This window comes from Saccopteryx leptura, chromosome 2 (genome assembly GCF_036850995.1).
Source record: "Saccopteryx leptura isolate mSacLep1 chromosome 2, mSacLep1_pri_phased_curated, whole genome shotgun sequence".
NCBI classification, from domain to species: Eukaryota; Metazoa; Chordata; class Mammalia; order Chiroptera; family Emballonuridae; genus Saccopteryx; species Saccopteryx leptura.
The window spans coordinates 237,199,887-237,222,883 of NC_089504.1; the positions used below are offsets into that span (position 1 = coordinate 237,199,887).

Sequence of the window (22,997 nt, forward strand, 5' to 3'; positions counted from 1 at the left end):
GGGTTCTTTGCTCACTTTTGCAGAGTGACTTTGGCCTTTGCCAGTTATAACCCAAGCGGTGCAGCCTTGTGGCCCAGGCCTTTCCTCATCACACAGGCCCTTCCTAGGTGATGTGAGCCAGGCCTCTGGCTTCCAGCAGCATCTGTCTCTTTAGGTCAGACTCCTTTATCCACCACCACTCTGACATCTCCACTATGTGTCTCAAAGGTGCCTCAAACTCAGCACAAGACTATCAAATGATCTCTCCGAAACGTCCATTGTTAAATAGCAACAACCATCTGGCCCTTGTCCAATGTTCCCAGATAAGTGAATGGCACTACCAACCATCCTGCCCACTGCAGGAGCCATAAAGCTCGGGACACTAAGTCCTGTCACCATGACCTGAAATCTCCGAGTCCATCACTTTGCTCCTCTCCCACCATCTTTCTGGGCTACCACTGACTTCTGGCTGAAGTGACATGTCCACCTCATTTTTTCTCTCCATCCTGCAGTCAGAGATCTTTTACAAATATACACCTGAAAGTCTTCCATCTTCTTCCAGAATGGTCAACTTGGGGGTGCATCACCATGCCACGTGGAATCTGTGAAGTCCCTGAATCCCTGAAATAGCTGAACTGGGCAACATCCTTCACTCATAGATCAGAATCTTACTTGAGCTGCGGTTGCCAAGTATCTCAATCTGAAACAGACAGAAAAGATGAGGAATGTTTGCAGCAAAAATAGGGACTTGGAGGACAAAACACAAACTTGGCCACCCAGGCTCTATTCCTTTAAGCTTCCCCTCCCCGCCCTGCCTGGAGGCAGGCAGAGGACTACACAGAGACCAGCACCCCAGTGTCCCTGCTCTGACACTCGCTCCCAGGCCAGAGAAACGTTAGGAGACGGGAGCCACCACGTCTGCTCCACGTGTCCCTCCCACCTTACTTCTGCCGATGTCTCAGCCATGGCCTTTCCTCACCCTCCTCTGCTACCAGAAGTTCTGTTGTCCACCATGTTTCTCTCGCCCTCCTCATCCTGGATGGGCCACTACCAGTGGAGGCTGGTGGTAAACTCGATTCACCACTACTAACTGGGCTCTGAGGGCCAAGCCTCAGTTTCCTCATCTGCAAAATGGAGGTAATTTCCATTCCTATTTTATGAAATTGTACTTAGCCCAGTGGCTGTGACAATGAATTGCTAATACTGACTCAGTCCCTTGGGTCTGAAAGGAACAGGGCAGGAACACGGTATTGAAAGAGTGGGGGCCTGTGAAGGCAGGGCTGGAAGAGGGAAGCATATGGCCAGGTATGGTGCAAGGGGAGACTAAGAAGCCAACTTTTGATCCAGGTTGGAGCTCGGGTCCACATTAGATTTCAATTCCCTCTCCGTAATGTGTTCTGGGGCTCATGCGGAAAAAATGACCTGGGAAGGAGACAGGGTTTGCAAGACTAAGCCAAGAGAAAAAGGGAGGGGAAGTTGCTTGGGGGTTCCAAAAGGGAAGGGGAGTGGAGAGCTGGTGGAGGGGAGGGGCAGGACACAGGGAAGTCCCTGCAACTAGAGCTCGGAGGGGAAGGTGGAGGGGGCATCCTGAAAGGGAAGAGGGAGAAGATGATTCCCAAGGAGGGAAGGTGTTGGGAAGGGGTGAGAAGAGAGATTTTGGAGGAGGAAGAGATAGGAGTTCTTGGAGAAAAGCTGAATCTGGGAGAAATAGGCTGAGAAGTTTCTAGTGTGTTTAGACATTTTGGGAGTCTGGGAAGGGCACAGTCAGCAAGTGCCTGGGTGTGGGAAAGAGAAGACAGCAGTGGGGCGGGATGGAACAAGGGTTCACAAACGTCTCTCCTGGCCCCAGTGACCCTGTCCTGGGACCTGCTCTGTGGAGAGTTGACACAGCACCCCTGTGAAGCGGTGAAGGAGTCTGACTCACCTTGTGGGGCTCTAGCCTCTGGCTTGGTGGCTGGCTGGTAGAGGTGGGGACCATGCAGTCTCCTCTTCCTGGCGTCTGTGGACCATAGCGACCAACTCCTGGACAGTCTTGCACACCAGCCTGCTGAGCAGCAGGTCACCGCAGGTGCTCACTGGGCTGTGGTTCCTGTGGTGAGGCCACCCCTGTGTAGCCCACGGATGGGAAAGTGCTGCTCAACGTACTGGGGAGTCAGAGGACAGTCCTTTCAGTTGGTCATTCGATAAATGCTAAAGGGGTCCCAATGATGAGACAGCTTCCACACAAGGGCCACAGGAGATTGTGCCCCATTTATCCAATAAAGCCATGTATTCACAGTCTCATGTCACCCTAACTATCCAGGGAGATTATAATCCTGGCGTGTCTCCCTCTAATCCAGGGAGAGCGCCAGGGCAATGTAGCTGCCATGAGACTTCACGTCCCCATGAGGCCACATTCTCAGAAAATCACATCACCTCATCACAGGCCCTGCTAGGGTGATGAAAGCCCAAGCTGGTCAATAAAGACAAGCCAGACAAACAGAAACTCAACATGCTCCCCTCTTCCCTCACCTTGAGTGTAAACTTTGTCCTCTGTACAACAGGAACTACTACTCCGGCTTCACGGGGTTGTAGTGAAGCTTAAAAGAGTTAATCCACAAAGAGAACCCTGCACAGTGCCTGACGCAGAGTAAATAGTTGATAAATGTTAGTTGCTATTAGAATTAGTATAAAACATGTTTAAAAGCAGAAAGGCAAGGAGCTGTGTGGTGAAGAGGGCCCTGAAAATGGGTCTCCAGCAGTGTTTCAGAGTGTGGTCCAACTAGCAGCATCGGCGTCCCCTGGGCCCGTCAGAGATGCAACTCCCAGCGCCCCCCCCCCCCACCCTGAGCTGCTGAATCAAACAAACCAAAGGTGGTTTCAGCAGGCCCTCCTAGGAGGTACTGATAGGTGTGACCTGCTGGGTCCAGGACATCAGACAAGCTGGCTCACAGTGAGGACACTCCATATTTCCTAGACTTCTCTCTTGGCAAAGCACCTGTAATAACCAGGTCCTGCCCTCGCCCATCTTCTGTTTGTGAGGAGAGCCCCAAGTCACCTCTCTAGAGGACAACTGTTGGGTGCTAAGAGTGACCCTGATGAACCCAGGTATAAGTCTACATTCCACAGTCTCCCATGTGAACCTACACAGTGGGTCTTGCTCTGAAAGTTAAGAAGAGACCGATGGCCTTAACAGACTAAACTAACCCCACGACCAGATCAGCTGGTAAGAGGACGGGAGGGCACATGTGCTCAACTGCTGTCCTCTGAATTTTAAAAAATTAACTTAAGGAGTGAATTACATACATCACATTAAGATACCTGGCACTGATATCCTGATGCAGGATTTCTTTTAACAGAGCTATCTGCTGAGTGCAAAGGATGAAAAAGGACATCATTCCCGTAAACTGAGAGAGTGCCCACGATGAAAGCATATTCAATACCATCTCATTAAAGATGAAGTGACGTGAAGAGAACTTTCTCGGAACTCTGACAAGAGTCTCTGGAAGCATCAACTAAGTGATGGGAAACATAGACTTATCACAAAGACAATTATAGAGCCTGTTTATTGCATAACTAGCAGGCACAAATTCCAAAACAATTTTACAACGCTTAAAGGGTTGTACAATAATTACAGAATAGAATGTACAATAAAAATGAAAAAGTAAGTACAGAATAAAGGGTGACATGGATAAAACACATTTGAATAAAAGGCATTTCATTTTTCCTATGCAGCATTTTATTTTGTAAAAACAAGGGTGACCTTCTACCAGGACAAGCAAAGAAGGAAAATGATAGGTCTGGAAAGCTCACAGCTGCTGCGGAGGACCAACACGCTAGCCTCGCTCCTGGTTCTGCAGCTTAAGTCGCTTGAGGAATTGGACAACAGCTCCTGAGTTGTGCGTTTACAGGTCCAATTATATAAAATGTTGTATTTGATCTTTGGGCCCGATTGTTCTTTGGCAAATAAGAACTATTTGCAATCTGAGGCAGATGACTTCAGTTTAAAGGAGCTTAGGGGTGGAGCTATCTCCTCTTCAGCGAGTGCCAGTTTTGTAAAGTGCACCTTTGTCCCACCAGCTTTGGGAGGGGGGGAATGGGAATTTGAGGATACAGGGTGAAAAAATAACATTAAAGAACACAGACATTAGTGCAAGGCTATGGAACCCATGTGCAAAAAGCAGTGAACAAAGTGTTCAGCCAAGGTGCGATTTGCCAACAGGACCAGAGAACCTCTGACACCAGATCTCAAATGAGGCTGAGGAAACGTGCAGGGCGTAGGGAGAGGGAAGCCTGCGGCCCTCCCCCACCATGTGTCATTCCCCCTGGGAACTTCTTTCTAGAGTTTTGGCACTGTGGTTAACAGCAAATTCTGTGGTGATCTTACAGCTGGAAACGCTTTTGTTGGTCCCCCCGTTCCTTGACATTCTCTAGGGCACAGAAACAATATCCTTCATCACAGGCCCTCGAGTGTTCAGGTGAAGACACCACTTCACCCACCCACCATAGATGACTCGTTATTCAGAAGTCTGTCCTTCCTGGAAAGCCAAGGTCACCAACTCAAGACTGCTGCTAGGCCTCTCCTGAGGACCCCACATGCGCCCAATAGGAGGGCAGGTGTTCACAAGAAAGACAAGGGACAGCTAAGTATGTGCAACATGCAGAAAAGGTTTTCAGACAGTGCTTGAACTTAAGTTAGAAGACATCCTTTCAGAAGGCATCTCCTCAGCATCCGACAGGAGCATGGCACTTAGGGTTGTGCAGACGAGCACGTGGACGAGTCTTTTGGAGATGTGGACCCTTTCCCCAAGTTATTCAGTGTAGCAAAACCTGGTAAAGCATCCACATACAGTGACTGAGTAAACCAAACACCACCACGGTGCTCCTTTCACGACAGCTTACGGTCAAGCTATAAAGTGATTGTGAATCAAACAGTTCTGTGAAAGTACAGGCTTATTTAGAATGCATTTAGGCAACTCTGATTATTTTGACTTCTTCATGGGTATGAATGAGCACTATGGGACAGAATATATAGGTAAAATGAGGATTAACAGCAACTTCTCACAGGCTAGGGTGCTACGTTACACGAGGCTCAGAGCCTAAACCAGGTGTGACCAGGGAAGCCAGGCTCTCATACTACACTTCACAGGGCTGCAGGGCAAAGGCTGTGAGCTGCCAGCCTAGAGCCCACAGCTCACCCATATGTGCTGTGACAATGTTTAGACCAGTCACCAACATTTACAGAGAGAGAGATGGCACAGATAACATCCAGATTTCTGGAGTCTTGAGAAATAAAAGCTCTGGCAACCGCAGGCCCACTTTTCCACACGGCAGCCCGAGTAGAGAGCTAGGCAGCTGCTGTGCCCGTTGGTGGGCCTTGGCCCACCGCAGTCCCCACCCCCTGCACCACACCTGGCTCACCTCAGTCTCCTTCATTGCTGCTGCCTGGCTTCCCTGGTCTAGGTCAGGGTCTGAGCCACACCCACACAAAGCTGCTGCAATGAGCAGGTACAGAGACATGCTTTCGCATTCAATACAAAAGGTCTCTTTAGCCACTTAGAAAACAAACTCAATACGTTTCAGAACTTAAACCTGTACTCTTTTGTAGCTTTGGGATGGATGGTAGTCAGAACATTCCCTAAGGAATTCTTGAAAGTTGAATGTCCCAATTTTTTACTACTAGCAAGATAATGGAAAAGAGATAAACTCACAGATGACTGTATACATCTTACCTTATAAGAAGTCCTTAAAGGTGTCAGGATATGTGAAGCAGGTTGTGTGAGAAAGCTTTAAGTGGTTAAAGGAGTAACAGCATTTTTGGGGAGAGGTACAATACAAGGTCAGGGAGCAGATGATTTCTCTCCCATGGTTCATGGCAGTGATAGAGGAAAGAGGTGGGGAGAAGAAGGAGTTAGGCCTGTGGGGCTGTCCCTCCTCTTGGCTGCAGCTGGAATGAAAGTCTGGTTTCCTGTGGTAAGGCAGAGCAGTAAACTACGTGTGACAACATGGCGATGCTCCTACCTGGACATGGCCAAATAACACCCAACCTGGAGGATGAGTGCTTATCTGACGCCATGGAGACTTCAGGATTATAGTACAATAGAAAGGGACAGAAGATCAAGATAGAAAAATTAAAGAACATCTAGTGCTAGAACAGCTAGAAGAAATGGAGCAATTCATGGTTTCCTTCTAAGAAAGATCGTTACACCATTTTTAGAAAGTGGCAAAGTCCTGTCTCTACATACATGCTTGGAGATACTCCAAACTTAGAGAGTCTTGCAATAGGTTAGAAAATTCACTTATTGCACAATGCTTGGTAGGGAACAGATAATGTTGACACATATATATATATATATATATTTTTTTTTTACCCAACTCTCTCAAGAAAATGTTTTACTAAAACATCTCATTTAAAGTTTTAACCATAGGCAGGGAGTTTTAAGAGCTGGAAAAGTTGTAACAAACTTGAAACAATGAAGCTACGCTTCTGGATGTCTCTGATCAATAACTCAACAGTCACTGACAGAACAGAACATCAGAAAGCAAACTGGCAAACAGTCACAAAATAAGGCAAGTGGGTTAAATTAACAGTTGAAAACTTGTTAGAAAACATGCAAAAATAATACTGAGTTGTTTTTTTTAAGTTTTAAACTTTCATTAAATGTTTGTTTCTGATAAAAATCGGTAGAGTTCCATGTCTAAATTTGTAACCGCACTTTGAAAAGCCTAAAAAATACAAGTCAGCACTGTGCTGTTCAGTTGTTGTTCTCTTTGGTGGTGATGGTGACCAGCTGTTTGGCGGCCTTGGCGATGTCGTATGCACACTGGATGACCTGCTGCGTGACCAGCTGGATATCCGTGGGTGTGCTGGAGTCCCCCGGGAGGGTTTTCTTGCACTCTGACTGGAGTCGGTAGGCACTGGACGTTAGTAAGCGAAGGGAAGTCCTCACCATGTCAGACTTGGGTTTCTAAATAGAAAACATAGCCGTTGACCATGAAATGCAGGGTGGACATCCAAGAGCAGGGACAAGAATTCTTCTGAAAACAAGTTCAGCTGTTCCATAATGAACAGCAGTTCTGTCATGTACTTTTCTTTTTTTTTTAAACAACAGAAATTTATTCATTTACAGTTTATGAAGCCCTAAATCTGAAATTAAGATGTCAGCAAAGTTGGTTCCTTCTGGGGCCTCTGAGGGAGTCTGTTCCATGCCTCTGTCCTAGCTTTGGGTGGGTTGTCAGCAATCTTTGGAGCTCCTTGGCTTGTGGCAACATCTCTCTACTCTCTGCCTCTGTCTTCACATGGACTTTTCCTTCCTGTCATGCATGTTTTCAATGGGGGTGCTCAAACACTGCATACTTTGCAACCCCTGGTGTGAGAGATGCTGAGGTGCTCTAACTCAAAGGTCAAAGTGCATGCAGTATCATTTTAGTAGTATGTGCTATTCTGAGGTAGTTCTTCAAAAATATTAATCCATGTGGATGAAATATTCCAGATAAAATTTTATATTAATGCTTTGCTTTTTACTGGGCTCAGACCTTGTCTTATTAAAACCAATATTCATGTAAAACAAAAACATATTTCAATGCTTTAAAAGATTGTTTGCAGATTTAAGACTGTGCTACACAAATGGTTAATACAATAATAAGGTCACAAAGAAATTTCTTGCAGTTTACTTAAAAAGATCTGAATCAAGAAAGCAGGAAACAACTTACTTTGGGAAATAATGCTGCCATTTCTGTAACAGCCACATGTATCCTCTCTGAACAGGGAATATAACTGCAAGAATATTGAAGAGGTTATTCAAAGAGAGTAAAATAATTCAGAGACAGAGAACCCTCAGCGGCTAGCACAGGTTTCATTTATATTCCACACCAACAGAAGGTACCTGGTTATAGATCAGAGTCCCCCCCAGCCTTTCTCGAAAATTCATTCAATCTGATAAAAACAGTCTCCAGGTATGAAGCACAGATGATATACACTACTAACCGGGTGAGACCATAAAACCATCTGTTAAGATTCTCATATCCTCTCAAAATGGTCATTTATTTCTCATCTTCCCAAGTCTTAAAAGTGAAACAAGGATTTCCATGCAGAAGGCCATAGAAGTTAAAAATAAAGTATATACTAAAAAATTCCCTAGTCTTGGAGCCTACACCTCAACACTGAAAAACCAACAGACATTTCCAAATTCCTTCCAGCCAATGCATCTGAATTGTTGGGATGTCTAAAGGTTTCCTTTGGATAAGGAGGAAACACTGAGATTAGCTTCATATACTGGTTCAGTCACTTACCCACTTTCTCATAAAGTTGCATGGCTCTGTAATAAAATGCTATGAGCACAGTCAGCACTTTGCTGGTTGACAAGCTCAAAGACAACAAAGCACACTAAAATCTGCCTGTCCTCATCCTTTCTTCCAGGCTACCTGGCCTCCCAGGGGCCCAAGATGACAGCACAAGAGCTGATGCTTCAGGAGCAATGACTGGATACCAGGTTCTATTCTCTGGGCTTTGCAGACTCATGTAATCCTCCCAACGGCCCTGTGAGGTAGGTATTACTATCACACCCATTTTTCAAATGTGGAAATGGAGGCCTGGAGAGGCAAAGAACTTGTCCAAGATCCTACAGCTGATAAGAGAGCAGATTTCAACCCCAGCCACCCAGCTTCTAAGCCCAGGACCCTCACTACCACACCACAGGCCTCTCCTGACATTAGAGGCAACAAATTCACACTTTATTTTTTTTAATAGAAAGCCTCTTTACACTGATGACTGGTGATTCTGACTTCTTAGGTGATGAGAACTGGAAGATTTGAGACTCTGGCTTCACTCAGGATTCTTTTTCTTTTTTTTCCAGTTAACATCTTTATTTTTTTCCCGAAGTGAGAAGTGGGGAGGCAGAGAGATAGATTCCCGCATGTGCCTGACCGGGATCCACCCAGCATGCCCACTAGGGGACGATGCTCGGCCCCTCTGGAGCATTGCTCCTCTGCAACCAGAGCCATTCTAGCGCATGAGGCAGAGGCAATGGAGCCATCCTCAGCGCCAGGGTCAACTTTGCTCTAGTGGAGCCTTGGCTGCGGGAGGGGAAGGGAGAGATAGAGAGAAAGAGAGGGGGAGGGGTGGAGAAGCAGATGGGCGCTTCTCCTGTGTGCCCTGGCCAGGGATCGAACACGGGACTTCCACACGCCAGGCCGACGTTCTACCGCTGAGCCAACTGGCCAGGGCCCTCACTCAGGATTCTTATTCTTAGTATTATGACAAGCAAAAAATGGGCTAGTTTTCTGTACCTTAAAAACGTTGTATTTCTACCCTGAGTAGTACGTGTTACAAGGTACAGAGGCAAAGGCAAACTGAAGACGGTATTAAGTGACAATTCTTAGATACCACACTACCACCAGGCCTGGGTTTTGCTTCTGGAACTGACCCACAGAGCCCAGGAGGGAAACAGATGTGGGAGCCTGATTTTAGCATGTTGGGAAATATGGTGTAAATACCTAAGTCTGACCTTGCACACATGGCTGTGTTTTAAAATTTCCCTTCTACAGTATAAAACCAAATGCCATTCAACAGCATCCATCCTAGTACTTAAAACCTTTGAGTAACATTCTTTCCACATTTTTTAAGTCATGAAATTGGCTTCTGCTTAAAGATTGTCATCAGCAACCACTGTACTTCATCTTTGTAAGAAATCTAGTATCAAAACTATTTTAATCAAGACTGCCTACATTTCAATAACTATGTTTGGTGCCAGGTGGGTACCACACTTACCGAGATCATTTAATAAATTATATAAATGTGGAACCACTATGCTATATACCTGAAACCAATATAAAATAATACTGAACGTCAACTATAATTGAAAAAATATTCAGAAAAAAAGAATATTTACATTTTAATGAAACCATCACATTTTAACAAATGGTTTAAATTATCCCAAAATGCCTTCAAATGGGAAATCCTCACTTTTACCTTTGTGAGCAGTTAGAACCATATACCATTTAATAACAAAAATGCCGATGCATAAAATTATTTAACTTGCAATTTTTTTTTCTTTCTTTTGTATTTTTCTGAAGTTGGAAACGGGGAGGCAGACAGACTCCCGCATGCGCCCGACTGGGATCTACCCAGCACGCCCACCAGGGGGTGATGCTCTGCCTATCTGGGGTGTTGCTCTGTTGCAACCAGAGCCATTCTAGCGCCTGAGGCAGAGGCCATAGAGCCATCTTCAGCGCCCGGGCCAACTTTGCTCCAATGGAGCCTTGGCTGCAGGAGGGTAAGACAGAGACAGAGAGGAAGGAGAGGGGGAGGGGCGGAGAAGCAGATGGGCGCTTCTCCTGTGTGCCCTGGCCGGGAATCGAACCCAGGACTCCTGCACGCCAGGCCGATGCTCTACCACTGAGCCAACCAGCCAGGGCTTAACTTGCAAATTTTAAGGAGCAACAACCCATCTGGCCACACAGACACTCAGAGAAAAAGTCTATGTCCACAGCAACATAGCAAAAACTCCACATCCACAGTATTTATCAGACATAAATACTTCTTGAACCAGTATGTCTGTTAATACCACATTAACTGAGAACCACACTTAAGAGTTTTGTGTTTTGCCAGTTACAGTTTTTGTTTTGATTCAAAAATATAATTTCCCCTTTCCCCCTGCTACATAGAGAAGAAATTTTTTTCTAAGAACATCTGTCAAAAACTCATTCATTATAAGATATTTTAGGAAATCCTCAATAAGCCACAAAAGAAAGCACACACAGAGTAATAAGCAAATCCTCCTCTATCAGAGGAACTTCATGCTCACAACTTCAAATTGTTACCTTCCCTCAAAAAGGCTTTTATGCATAATATGTAATAATCCTGAATTGTATAATTGTGTATGTGTGTGTGTGTGTGTGTGAGAGAGAGAGAGAGAGAGAGAATAAGGCTGGAGGCCTCGGGGATAGAACCAGGCTGAAGGAAAGTCAGGGGCTGAGGGGAGTTTGCTTGCACCAAGGAAGCAGGACCAAGCCTGAATGTGCCCACATGGGCTACTGGTCTACTTAGGATAAGCAATGGATCAACAAGAGGAGAAAACAAGAGTAAAAGGCATGGGTTTAAAAATGCACAATGCAAGGTTATAAATAAAAGTGTCATAAATATGTAAGTAATCAGAGATCTTAATAGAAGATCAAACAATTTATGAAATATAAATCCTCTAGACCAATTCTGATTTCAAGCAAAAGAATGAGCTAATAATTAAAATCTTTGCATCACTGTCTCATGGTCTTACAAAAGAAATCAGATTATAACATTTATTGAATACATTTGTACATTTAAAAAAACCTCCCAAATTGTACCAACCACCATATTGTGATCTTTGAAGCCAGAAATGGCTGCAGGGCAGATATTTATATTTTTGACAACTACCAAAGATAACAATGCAACCTAAACACATTTATTTTTCAAGTTTGAAATGTAAGCATGGCACTCCTGAACTAGGGAAATGAAAAGTGAAGCACATTGCTAAATGGAGGAAGAGCACTAGAAAAGGAGTCGATCTTGGTATCAAGGTTACTGGCCCACTGTATACTAAAGGGCAGGTTAGATCAGTCGGTTGGAGCGTCATCCTAAAATGACAATGTTGGGGGTTAGATCTCCAGTTAGGGCACATTCAGGAACTGCTTGATGTTGTCTCTCTCCCTGCCTTTCTCACACACACAAAAAAGAAAATTACTAAAAGACTGGACTTGAGCCCTGGCTGGGTAGTTCAGTTGGATGGAGTGTCATCCCAATGTGCAAGAATGTGGGTTTGATCCCAGGTCAGGGCACACGTGAGAATCAACCAATGAGTGCAGGGATGAGTGGAGCGATGGGTCAATGTCTGTCTGTCACTCTCCCCCCTGCCCTCTCTAACAGCAATTAAAAAAAAAAAAAGACTGGGCTTGAAAAGTTGAGAGACATTTTGCTTTGGTAATAAGATGACGAAGATGCTTGTTGCTGTGCTGTGCTGAGAAGAGGAACTAAGCACCGATAGCCAGTGAGGCAGGAGAGCATGCGATAAAGAGGATGCCTGGGGAAAGAGGAAGATGAAAAGCTGCATAATTTTTGTGGAAGGAGGCTGAGACATTATGCAGGTTCCTCTTTTTTTCTGAGGATCCTCCAGTCATCTAGCCATGAAGACTAACTCCTCTCCTTCAACCAAAACTGACTCTTCTTCTCCTACCGAGTGGGAAACCACGACACTGGAAAAAGTCTGCACTGTATACTAAAGATAGCCTGACCTGTGGTGGCGCAGTGGATAAAGTGTTGACCTGGAACGCTGAAGTCACCTGTTTGAAACCCTGGGCTTACCTAGTCAAAGCACATACGGGAGTTGATGCTTCCTGCTCCTCCCCCCCTCTCTTTCTCTCTCATTCTTTCCCCCACCTAAAATGAAAAAAGTCTTAAAAAAATCTTTTTATTTTTTTAAAGGGGAAGGTTAGCACAGTGCCAGGAATGCAGAGAAAATGCAAACAACAATGGTACATCTTTACGTAGAAGAGAACAGGGAAGAGAAAGGAGGGGCAGAACTGTGGTCCTTGAACAACTTTTATATACACAAGGTAGGAAGAGTGGTTCATCACCAAGGGCACTAAGCTTTGCTAACCTAATGAAAAAAATGAGATTGTTCTTGGGCTTTGACCAAACTCAACAGGATGAGATTAAACCACGTTTCATGAATGTGTCTAGACTGGGCCAGCCACATGAAACTAGGATGTCACCCAGAACAGTTAACAACCTGAAGTGCTCAGAGAGGAAAAGGATGAGTCAGTACAAAAGCCAGTCCATTCCTATGGCAAGAAGAGACTGCAGGAAATGGTTTTGCTCACAATGAGCAGAGTTATTTGAATGGTGTTTTGATTGACTTTTATTTGTAAACTGCTTATTTCTTAGACGTTTACACACTATACATGTACACACAAAAGTGCATACACACAGGGGAGACATAAGATCAGGTTCATTTCAGGATACCTTTCGTGGCAGCAAACTTTTTCCTAGCTAAGGAGATCACAGGGAGCGTTGGTGCCAGGAAGAATCAAGTGCAAGGTCTTAGGCTGCTTCTCTCCCTTCTCCATGTAGAACTAGGAACGTCACTACAACTACACAGCAAGTCTATTTCTAGAGACATTTATTTTCAGAGTACTTCATAAAAAGAATGAAAGACTAAAAATACCATCTAAAAAACCCCCCAAATTTACAATTTTGTTCTAAAGCCTGATATATAAACCTGAAAATTTCAAAAACCTTTAAAATCAGGACACGAAATACAATCCCCGGTCATAAGTGGAGCAGCATCTCCCCCAGAGAGTATGCACATTCTCCCAGGGATTTTCAAGCCGCCTTACCTGTCATGTTTATTTTCTTGGGCTGCTCTTAAGAGTTCCTGGATGTTCTTGGTGATCTGTTCAGTTTTCCGGATGACATCTTCGGTGCTGGGGAGGAGGGGGCTTGGGGCTGTGGGGGGTTCTACCGTATCTGGTACTGAGCTGTCACCTTGCCACACCATACTCCTCTGCCTCCCCTTCCTGCTTGACCTGTGAACATTAAAGAGGCTAAATGCAACAGGTGCTTATCAGCTGCTTCTCTGCTTCTAGGAGCCACTGCATGGGCATTTGCTGAACACAAAAGGCAGGCTGCTTTTGTGGTTTCCGTTATCCTGTCTGGCAGGAGACTCATGGTAAGGCTGTTTCAGCAACAGGCAACCACAGCTCATGTGGAGGTTATTTCACTTACCACGGGGCTGGAAATTATGACTTTTATAGAAAGAGTAAAGATGGGGAAAGGGAGGGAATAACCAAAATGGGGAGGGCATGATGTTAAAAGCCATCCCTAAATGAGCCAGTTCCATGGGGCGAAAGTACAACCTAACATTGACTTAAAGTCGATTTTAAGTACATCATAGAGACTTATAGACACAAAACATGCTAGTAAAAGAAAAAAGGCCCCTGTGGAAATGTGAGATAAAAAGAGGTGTTGAACAATAACTTGTGCCTCAATATTTTAACCCTTTTTGGGTCCAAAAATAGAGTAAAGGGTGCAGGTGATGAACTATGTCTCCTGACCACAGCCTGCTGGATCTCTGGTTTAAGAGCCTGACCCCCAGTACATTCTTCCTGCAGATGTACCCCAGGTCATCTGGGTCCGTGTCATTGGGAGTGTTGTCATAGTCACTCTCAGGTGTGCTGTTCTGTTTCTCCAGTCTGGATGCCTACAAGAGAGAAAAGGCGACCCCCATTAGTTTAGAGCATGAGACCCTCCTTGGGAACCCTTCCCAGGAATCATTACCTCTTAGGCTACAAGGTTTTCATGGCCCAGATCTCATTTGGGACAGGAGCCAATTCTTTATTAAGAAGTTAGTAAAAGATGAGCTGTGGATCCAGAAATGCTTTCTTTTCTTTTTTGCACCATTTTCTTCTTAGCTCTGTGGCTACTCCATAAACAGATCCTTGGTACAAACTAACACAGACACACAAGGCAACACACCCACATTTAGTTCTCTAAGAAATATGAGTTTAACTATAATATAACGAGACCCATTTAGATAGCAAATGTGCCAGCACTTATATACCCACAGACTTTTAGCACTGGATGCTGCCTATAGATGATCTAGTCCAGGGGTCCCCACACTTTTTACACAGGGGGCCAGTTCACTGTCCCTCAGACCGTTGGAGGGCCGGACTATAAAAAAAACAACTATGGCCTGACCTGTGGTGGCACAGTGGATAAAGCATCGACCTGGAAATGCTGAGATCGCCGGTTCAAAACCCTGGGCTTGCCTGGTCAAGGCACATATGGGAGTTGATGCTTCCAGCTCCTCCCCCCTTCTCTCTCTCTGTTTCTCTTTCTCCTCTCTAAAAATAAATAAAAAAAAACAAAAAAAAAAAAAAACCCAAACACAACTATGAACAAATCCCTATGCACACTGCACATATCTTATTTTAAAGTAAAAAAACAAAACGGGAACAAATACAATATTTAAAATAAAGAACAAGTAAATTTAAATCAACAAACTGACCAGTATTTCAATGGGAACTATGCTCCTCTCACTGACCACCAATGAAAGAGGTGCCCCTTCCGGAAGTGCAGCGGGGGCCGGATAAATGGCCTCAGGGGGCTGCATGTGGCCCGCGGGCCGTAGTTTGGGGACCCCTGATCTAGTCTAACACCAGATGAGCAAAATAATACCCTCAAGGCCACAGTCAGCAGAAAAACAGGACCAGGAAGCCAGGTCTCCTGATACCTCCAAGATGTCATGCCTGGGGTTCTATGATCACATATGGCTTTCCAAGAACTACCTCAGAGATGGTTTGTATGAGCCACACCAGAAAACTGGTATTGCTATTTTTTTTTTTACAGAGTCAGAGAGAGAGTCAGAGAGAGAGGGATAGACAGGGACAGACAGGAACGAAGAGATGAGAAGCATCAATCATTAGTTTTTCTTTGCACAATGCAACACCTTAATTGTTCATTGATTGCTTTCTCATATGTACTGTGGGCCTTCAGCAGACTGAGTAACCCCTTGCTCGAGCCAGCAACCTTGGGCTCAAGCTGGTGAGCTTTTGTTCAAACCAGATGAGCCCTCGCTCAAGCTGGCAACCTTGGGGTCTCGAACCTGAGTCTTTCGCATCCCAGTCTGATGCTCTATCCACTGCGCCACCACCCGGTCAGGCGGTATTGCTTATTGCCACATGTTATTTGTGAACCAAAATGGATTAACCCAGTGTGACACTTGGTGACAGTGGTTTCCAACCACTTTTACCTGTTTCCCCAAACAATTAACCTTGAAAATATAAAGATTTGATGCAACTGTGGAGATTCAAAAATGGAATACAGATTTAAAAGAGGAATACTAAAACTGTGTTGAGGAAATGGCAGTACTGCTAAGCACAGGGCTTTGCAGGTTGACAAAATTTAAAGAGGACCACATTCCCTTGAAGGGGAATATGTTAGTTCTGAAGTGTTTAATAAAAACAGTTTTCCCTCAGTATTTATTTTATCCATAATGTTTAAGAATTTCTTCATCTAGAACAGAAATCAAGCTGACTGAGAACCTAAACTGATTACTTTGCAAAATAGAAATCTAAGCTACTTCCAGCTCTACATGTTGAACTTAATCCAAGTTAATCAAAACATGTGACCAAGTAATTTTATTAATACTACAATAAAATGTGGCTGAGATATACCTGTACAATTGACACTTAAAGAATAAAGGTTTTAACTGCGTGGTCCACTTATACTTTTTTCAGTTGACCTGCACAGTTCAATTGATCCACACAGTACAAACCCATGTTATTCAGGGGTCAACTGGTAGTTGGACATCCACATATGAAACAGGGCCAACTTAACTTATAAGCAGATTTTTTAATGCGGATCAATTGGTGTCCCTAACACCCTTGCTATTTAAGGGTCAACTATAAATTAAGAATCTTGTTAAAAGATATGGAGACCCTATAGTTTCATCCAAGAGTGACTACTACAGAGTAAGTCAGTTTAAGAAAGGCTATATAAAATCTACTTATTTGCTCCTTACTGCTAATGCTGCCTGTACCTCTGAAGGCCATCATGTAGACAGGCAAGGCAGCCAGCCCCCAGGTGCAGAGACTCCTTATGCAGATAACATTTTGCTTACTATCCCCATGGCCTCTCCTCTCCCAGGACAAATGCTCTCTTTCTCTGTCTGCTGAGGTCTTTCACATTTGCCCCAAACACTCTACTTGGGCCTAGCCACTTTAATATAAGACACTTGTATTTTAGGAGCTTGGCTCCTAAAATTCATACTTTACCCACTCAAATTCATCTGGCAAATGATTAAAAGTATAGCATGGAGCCATATGGAGAGTTTAAGTTCTGTAAAATTGACTAGCTTTTAAGATCCCTTTGTTTATATCCCCAACAAACAAACAGTTCTACTTCATTTGCTGCCTTATTTTGATCTGGCTTTATGAACCAACCAGTGAGTTATTGACTTGTGGAAGTCTAGATGGAAGACCAGAGGCAAGCACTGTCCAGTGCAGTAAACACTGACAGCAGGCTCTTTGGAAAGTAATCCCAATAACAAAAACCCATCTTGCCGTTAACAGGGAATGTCTGACCATCTTTAACTTTCTTTTCCTTTAGTTTTTACACACACACACACACACACACACAATGTAAAAAATTTGCATTTAAATATTTATTCTGGAAAATTCATCCAGAGCTGCTCCAGTGGAAAATCTAGAAAACAGAATTAAGCCCAGAAAATCTCACAGTTTTATAATGGATCTTTTTGCCTTCCTTGATGTAAATTTGATAATTACAAATCAAATATACTGCCCCCAACAATGATCAAAAGTACTAAGTTTCACCAAAACATTTTAGAAGAGTAATAACTCATATATTTAATAGAAGTACTCAGGAAATGTTTCTCAGTAATGTTTCTCTGAAAATAATGTTTAGCAGTAACCACCCAGGAAATCAGTTACTTACAAATTAAGTCCTTCATTGTTGTCCACAAAAACATTTGTACAGGATTTCAAATTAGCCAGATTTAATTTTGTGAAAATTATTGTAAACATGCAGAGGTAAGATCCATTAGTTAAAAGTGCTGCTCTCACAAAGCTGTTAATAGAAAAGTTACTGTATAGCTGGTGCTGGTTCAGTTTATTTAATATATTTGCAATTTTTAAAGAAAATACAGACATGTCATAAAAACCTAAATTCATGACGAAGCTTTCAGGAACATTTCAGGATTTCAGTTTATATGACTTGTTAATCTTGTATAAAACTCCATCTTAGTAGAGGTACAACTGTTCTCAAAACTACTAAAAAGAAGTTTTGTTTTTTAAAAAAAACTTCACAGTAGACCAAAGTTTACTTGACTCATTAAAATTTCAAATGAAATATTTCATTTCTATTAATTGGAATCACATATCCTTACTGGGAATATAAGTTACACATCAGAAAGTTGAACCTGACCAATAAAGTGAACAGCTTCGTACTAACAGCCGTTGACAACTCCAATTCTGCTATCTGTTGCAATGCATATATGAGACACAGGAACCACAAAACCTTATTTTGTCAAGTATGGTGCTGACATAAATATACTAAGAGGGTAAGAAAAAAAAAGCATGATGCTTTAATGTTTCAGTTAGTCCAAACATACTAGTATATTTTAATCTGGGGACTGAAGCTCTGAACAAATTTGATAGATTTGCCTTACTACAATATTTAACCAGCAGCCAGCTAATTTTCTGATTGTTTAAAACGACAGTATGCTCAGAATAAATGTTATGGGGTAAATTGCAGACTTTGTTAAATAGTATGTGAAACAGAGTAATGTGGAGTTAGACAAAAGGGAGGCCGCTTCCTGTGCATGTGTGTGCGTGCCTGTGTGCATCCATACACGCGGCTGTGCCTGTGACACACCAAGAGGGAAGCACTGCCTCATGCAGGACAGAAGGCCAGTTAGGTTAGTGGAGAGACAGGAGGGCCAGAAACACAAAGCTCCCAGGAGCACTGCCCCTCCTCCAGAGAGCAGACCATTCAGAGTGTACTTAACCCTTCGGGTGCTTTCGTCCCTGGACCAGGAAAGTGTGGAGGGGAAGGAAGGCAGAGACGAAGAGGAGGTCACAAGCGCACTCCTCCCAATCTGAAAGGGGAAAAAGAAACACACTCGGGAAAATACAAACAACAAAAACCCTGCTCCTCCTAAAAAGCTATGCACTGAGATCAGTGCTGAAATTTCTGTGACAGGCGGCTGACTGCCACACTAGCCGGTGACAGATGCTCAGAGATTTTAATCCCTTAGTGAAATGCTTCCCAGAAATTACTCAGAATTTATAAGACTATTTTTTTAATAAGGGAGAAGAATACTAGCATAATTTGTCAAATTTTAAAAAAATAAATATCCTTAAACAAATATTTGGTTTTTAATGAGGACAGATAAATGATTAAAAGTCGGTATGTTATTAGTCTACTTTTTAGTAGACATAAACCTTTTGCAATATGACATTCTTATATTCTAAATGTTCCTAAAATAAAAAAGTACAGTATGAAAAGTGTTAACAAAGTTTGCTTTTCCTAAATTGTTTTCAGTTACACAAAAATAAGATTCTAAACTTAGTTCAATGACATTCCCATTTACAAATGTTATCAAATCAATTGCTTTAGAATATTTAGCCCAAACAACTTAAAAAGTTGAAGTACTGGACTCTCAATTACAATAAATACTGTAATTTTACTACACTAATGCTGGACAAAATTAAACATTCTTTACTTTGAATTTACTGAGAATTTTTTGGAAATTCCTATAAAATTTGGCTGAAAAACAATAACTGTGACATTAAAAGAGATAAATATTACTATAAAAAATTACATTAGTTCAAAACGTCTGTAACATTTTGTCAAAAGATTTTAGGATAAATCTGAAATTTATTATTTGAAAACCTCACACACAATACTGTACTTATTCCATTGTAAAATAAGATGTTAGCAGCCTATTACAGAACACAATCTTTAGAATACAACACTTACAAAATCAATGCAGTGTTTTTACACCTCATTCTTATGAAGTGACTAAGCCCTGCTTTCTCCACAGAGGGGAAGGGGGGGATGTGGACGCTAAGCAGGCACACTGACTACACATGCAGAAGCTGTGGCGGCCCAGAGGCTTCTTGACCTACCCTGTATGTCCAGACCACAGATGCCGCCTGCTCAACTGGGAGGGGCAGAGGCACCTTAAATTCTAAGGGCTCCAGTTCATAAAGGGGCACATACCTGTCTATCTCAAAGAAGATGGCACTTACTTCTACTGACAACTTTTAGTTTTGTTCTTGTTTTTTGGAAGTGGGGAAGAAAATTTGCTATAAAAAAATTCCAATACTGGCTGGCTGGGAAAGATATTACGCATATGAGGGAGAAAAAGGAGAGGGGAGCTGAGCAAGAACCAGAATCCCCAGCCTTGTTGAAAAACTTTCAGCCAATGGCCCCGTGTGCTTGCGATGTTGCCACAAACATCTGTCAACATGTTAACACAGCAAACACAAGGACAACTCTCATAGCTCAATTTGGCAAAGCAGAGATGTGGGTACCTGCAGGGTCAGAACAGGGAATACAGGAGTCAGGCTGGACAGAGAGTGACAGCAGAAGCACCAGTGGTGTTACTTACATGTGCGGGGAAAGGCTGGAGTCTCGTCCTGCTCTCTTCAGGGTGGTTCACTTCTCCCATTGGGAGATATGGTTTCTGACCTGATCCCGTCTCGTACATGGACATGGGCCTACTGCCCCGGGCAGACGGACGTCGCTTTAAGGAAGAGTGGTTGGAAGTGTCTGTGTACTCAGAACCAGTTTGCACCTGATATATATTGGTTGTGGCCTGTTTCCTGAGGTTCGAATTTTCACTCTGGAGTGTCTGAAGCTGAAAGAAATGTTTGGCAGTGGGACTGTGTTTTTCTATAGCAAGCAGAAAAAGCAAACACCAAATAAACACAAACAAATACAAGCTTTAAACAATAAGAACAGTAATAGCTAGCTGGGTTGAAAGTAAAAGGCAACCATAAACGAGAACGCAATCAACTCACTTCATCACTGAAGCATATTAAATAGCTTAATTTCTGAATGTGGAAAAGCTGCAGTTTGGACTTTTTAAAAATGGAATGTCTAACCACTTAAAATTTGGTCATGACGGGCCTGGAAAATGTTTGCAGGCAAGCTGAACTCTGGATTATCTTGAGGCTGTTTCTAGCAAGAGCTTGAGACCCTGAAGACATCGCTTAGGTAACTTGCTTTTCAAATGAGCCCTGAGCGATTTGCAAATGCCAAAAATGCCAGCGGACACCATGGAAGCAGCACAAGAGTTACTGAAGTTGCTGTGCAAAGCAAGAAAGACAGTGAAGTTCAGCTTATGAAAAATCAGATCAGCTACTGCTTCCCAAAAAGCCAACAAGAAAAATTATGATCAATAAGTCTTTATTATATAATACTCTTGATGTTCCAAACAATGTAGCACTTTTTTAAAAATAGAGGGAACCGAATCATGGTATGTTTGCTATATTAACATATCATGAAAAAAAACTGAAGTCCTACTGAACTATATTAACATCTTCGTCTGAATGCTCCACGTAGCACGCTTGTTTCCCTTTGGTGATTGACCAGCTTTCAGCCAGGGACATGATATGTGGGCCCCTCTCCTTTGGCTTTGTCACCGGAAATCGCGACTGTGGTGGCATCATTTTAAACACTCTAATCTGCTTGGCACCACCCACTTTAAGTTAGAGACTGTCACTTGGAGACCCTGAAAGCTCTTTTCATTTTCCTCACATGCAGGCTGCTTCATGGTGTTTGATGAATTAGAGTTAAGGGATCAGCAAGGAATCATGTTACTCTTTGGCGTCTGACATTTTAAACACAATTAACTGAGTCCAGTCTGTACAGTGTCCTTCCCCTCTGGTGCTCCTTCATCTTCCATGACATTTTATAAGCTGGGTGTGGTGGGAGTTCAGCTGTCTACTCTTTGACAGATTGTAAAATCTGACCAAATTCCCCACCAGGGCCAGGGCTTAGGTCCACACCAGAAGATCATTACATTTTCAGTAGCAAACCCATTCAGTGTTAGGAGTTACTTTCAATTTTTATAAAGCACCGATCTGTGAAAAATACACCAATAGTGGCTGCTCCTCTTCATTAATTAGCATCTTTTTCAAGCAACTGTTAAAATGTGAAAGATCAGATACAAATCATGCTACTTTGTCAACTATATATATATATAATATGCACACATAGATATAAAGATCTTTAACCTAACTTTGAAATAAAATCAATACATCTTTGCTAAGTAAACATATTCTATACACTTTATATTAATATTGCCGAACCTTGGTGAAAGCCTAACTTAATGCCTCTGCCGGAGAAACACCCTCATTCTCAGTTTTCTCGAAGAGCGACCCCATAAGGAATAATAGAGAGCTTCTACAGCACAAAGACTCTCAGGATATGACGTATCTGCAACTCCCTTTCCCAAGAAGAAACAGCTGCAAAATGACAAGCAGCCACTCAAAATTCCTACATTCCAGGATACAGACAGGCATAAAGCGTCTGTCAGAAATATGTATTAGGGAACCCATGTTCTGAAGTGAAATGGTTTAAGGTCCTAAGAGTGAGAAGCATAACTGATACATGCCTGTCAATGAAGAACTGGGATGTCTTGTCACATGTTTGTGTGTGTAAAAACCTTCTCTTAAGAGTTTTTTAGACAGGGCCTTGAAATATGAAACTTTATCTTAATACTTTCTGTGTCTCTGAAACATCTAGTATGGATTTTGCTTGCATATATGTTAATGAGCACAAGTTCCTGGTCTCAATTTTTAAGAAGTTTAGTGTTCTGTATTTAGAGAGATGTCCTTGGATAAATTTGAATGATGCTTATCTTAATAACAACCAGACAATATTTTTTTTTGTTTGGAAGGAATTAAAACAGAAAATGAAAAGTTATAGATGATTCAATACTTTCAGAAAGCAATTTTAAGAACTGAGGAATTAATCCATGAGCAATAGCAAATAATTTCATTCTGCATTTCTTAAAGAAACTCAAGACATTTGCTTTCAGAGATAGGTTATCTTTGATATCTACAAGTACTAAAAGAAGCATCAGAATAAAAAAAATGATGCTTAGCCGGTTGATTTACGGGGGCAAAGTCAGCATGTTTCAGAAAAAGGCACCTCAAAAAATTTCTTAGTTCAATTAATGGGTCAAACTATAATTTATTAAAAGATATTTTAGAAAAGACAGTGGAAGTGCAAGCCCAGTATGTTATGGCTTTTAGTCTGTCCTGTTCACAGTGGCATACCAGTCCCAAACAGAGCCAATATGGCACAGAACAAGTGTTTGATTAACATCTGACTGATCTTCAGGCATTCTTGTCCCCTTCTATTATAGGCAGTAGAGCCATTTACCTCAAAAAGCTCTCAAAAAATAATCTAGAATTCAATACCAAAAGAATACTAAAGCAAGCCCCAGGCCAGGGGTGCTGCAGTGTACTTC

At 42.6% G+C, this 22,997-nt stretch overlaps 1 protein-coding gene across 9 annotated transcripts in view; it reads right to left on the bottom strand.

Moving 5' to 3' along the window:
- Positions 1 to 3,505: 3,505 nt before the first annotated feature.
- Positions 3,506 to 22,997, bottom strand: part of GIT2 (GIT ArfGAP 2) — a 53,266-nt gene continuing 33,774 nt past the window's right edge. For 5 of the 9 annotated variants that reach the window (XM_066370728.1, XM_066370724.1, XM_066370725.1 and 2 more), the window contains 6 exons: positions 20,127 to 20,375; positions 18,519 to 18,608; positions 14,107 to 14,189; positions 13,327 to 13,515; positions 7,672 to 7,735; positions 3,506 to 6,926 (listed from right to left, as the gene is read on the bottom strand). In XM_066370728.1, the coding sequence (XP_066226825.1) occupies positions 6,714 to 6,926; positions 7,672 to 7,735; positions 13,327 to 13,515; positions 14,107 to 14,189; positions 18,519 to 18,608; positions 20,127 to 20,375 (888 nt within the window). In that variant the 3' untranslated portion in view covers positions 3,506 to 6,713. Of the gene's footprint in view, positions 6,927 to 7,671; positions 7,736 to 13,326; positions 13,516 to 14,106; positions 14,190 to 18,518; positions 18,609 to 20,126; positions 20,376 to 20,956; positions 21,665 to 22,997 lie in introns of those variants that run through there. The other 4 variants (XM_066370730.1, XM_066370726.1, XM_066370731.1 and 1 more) reach the window with 2 other exon arrangements.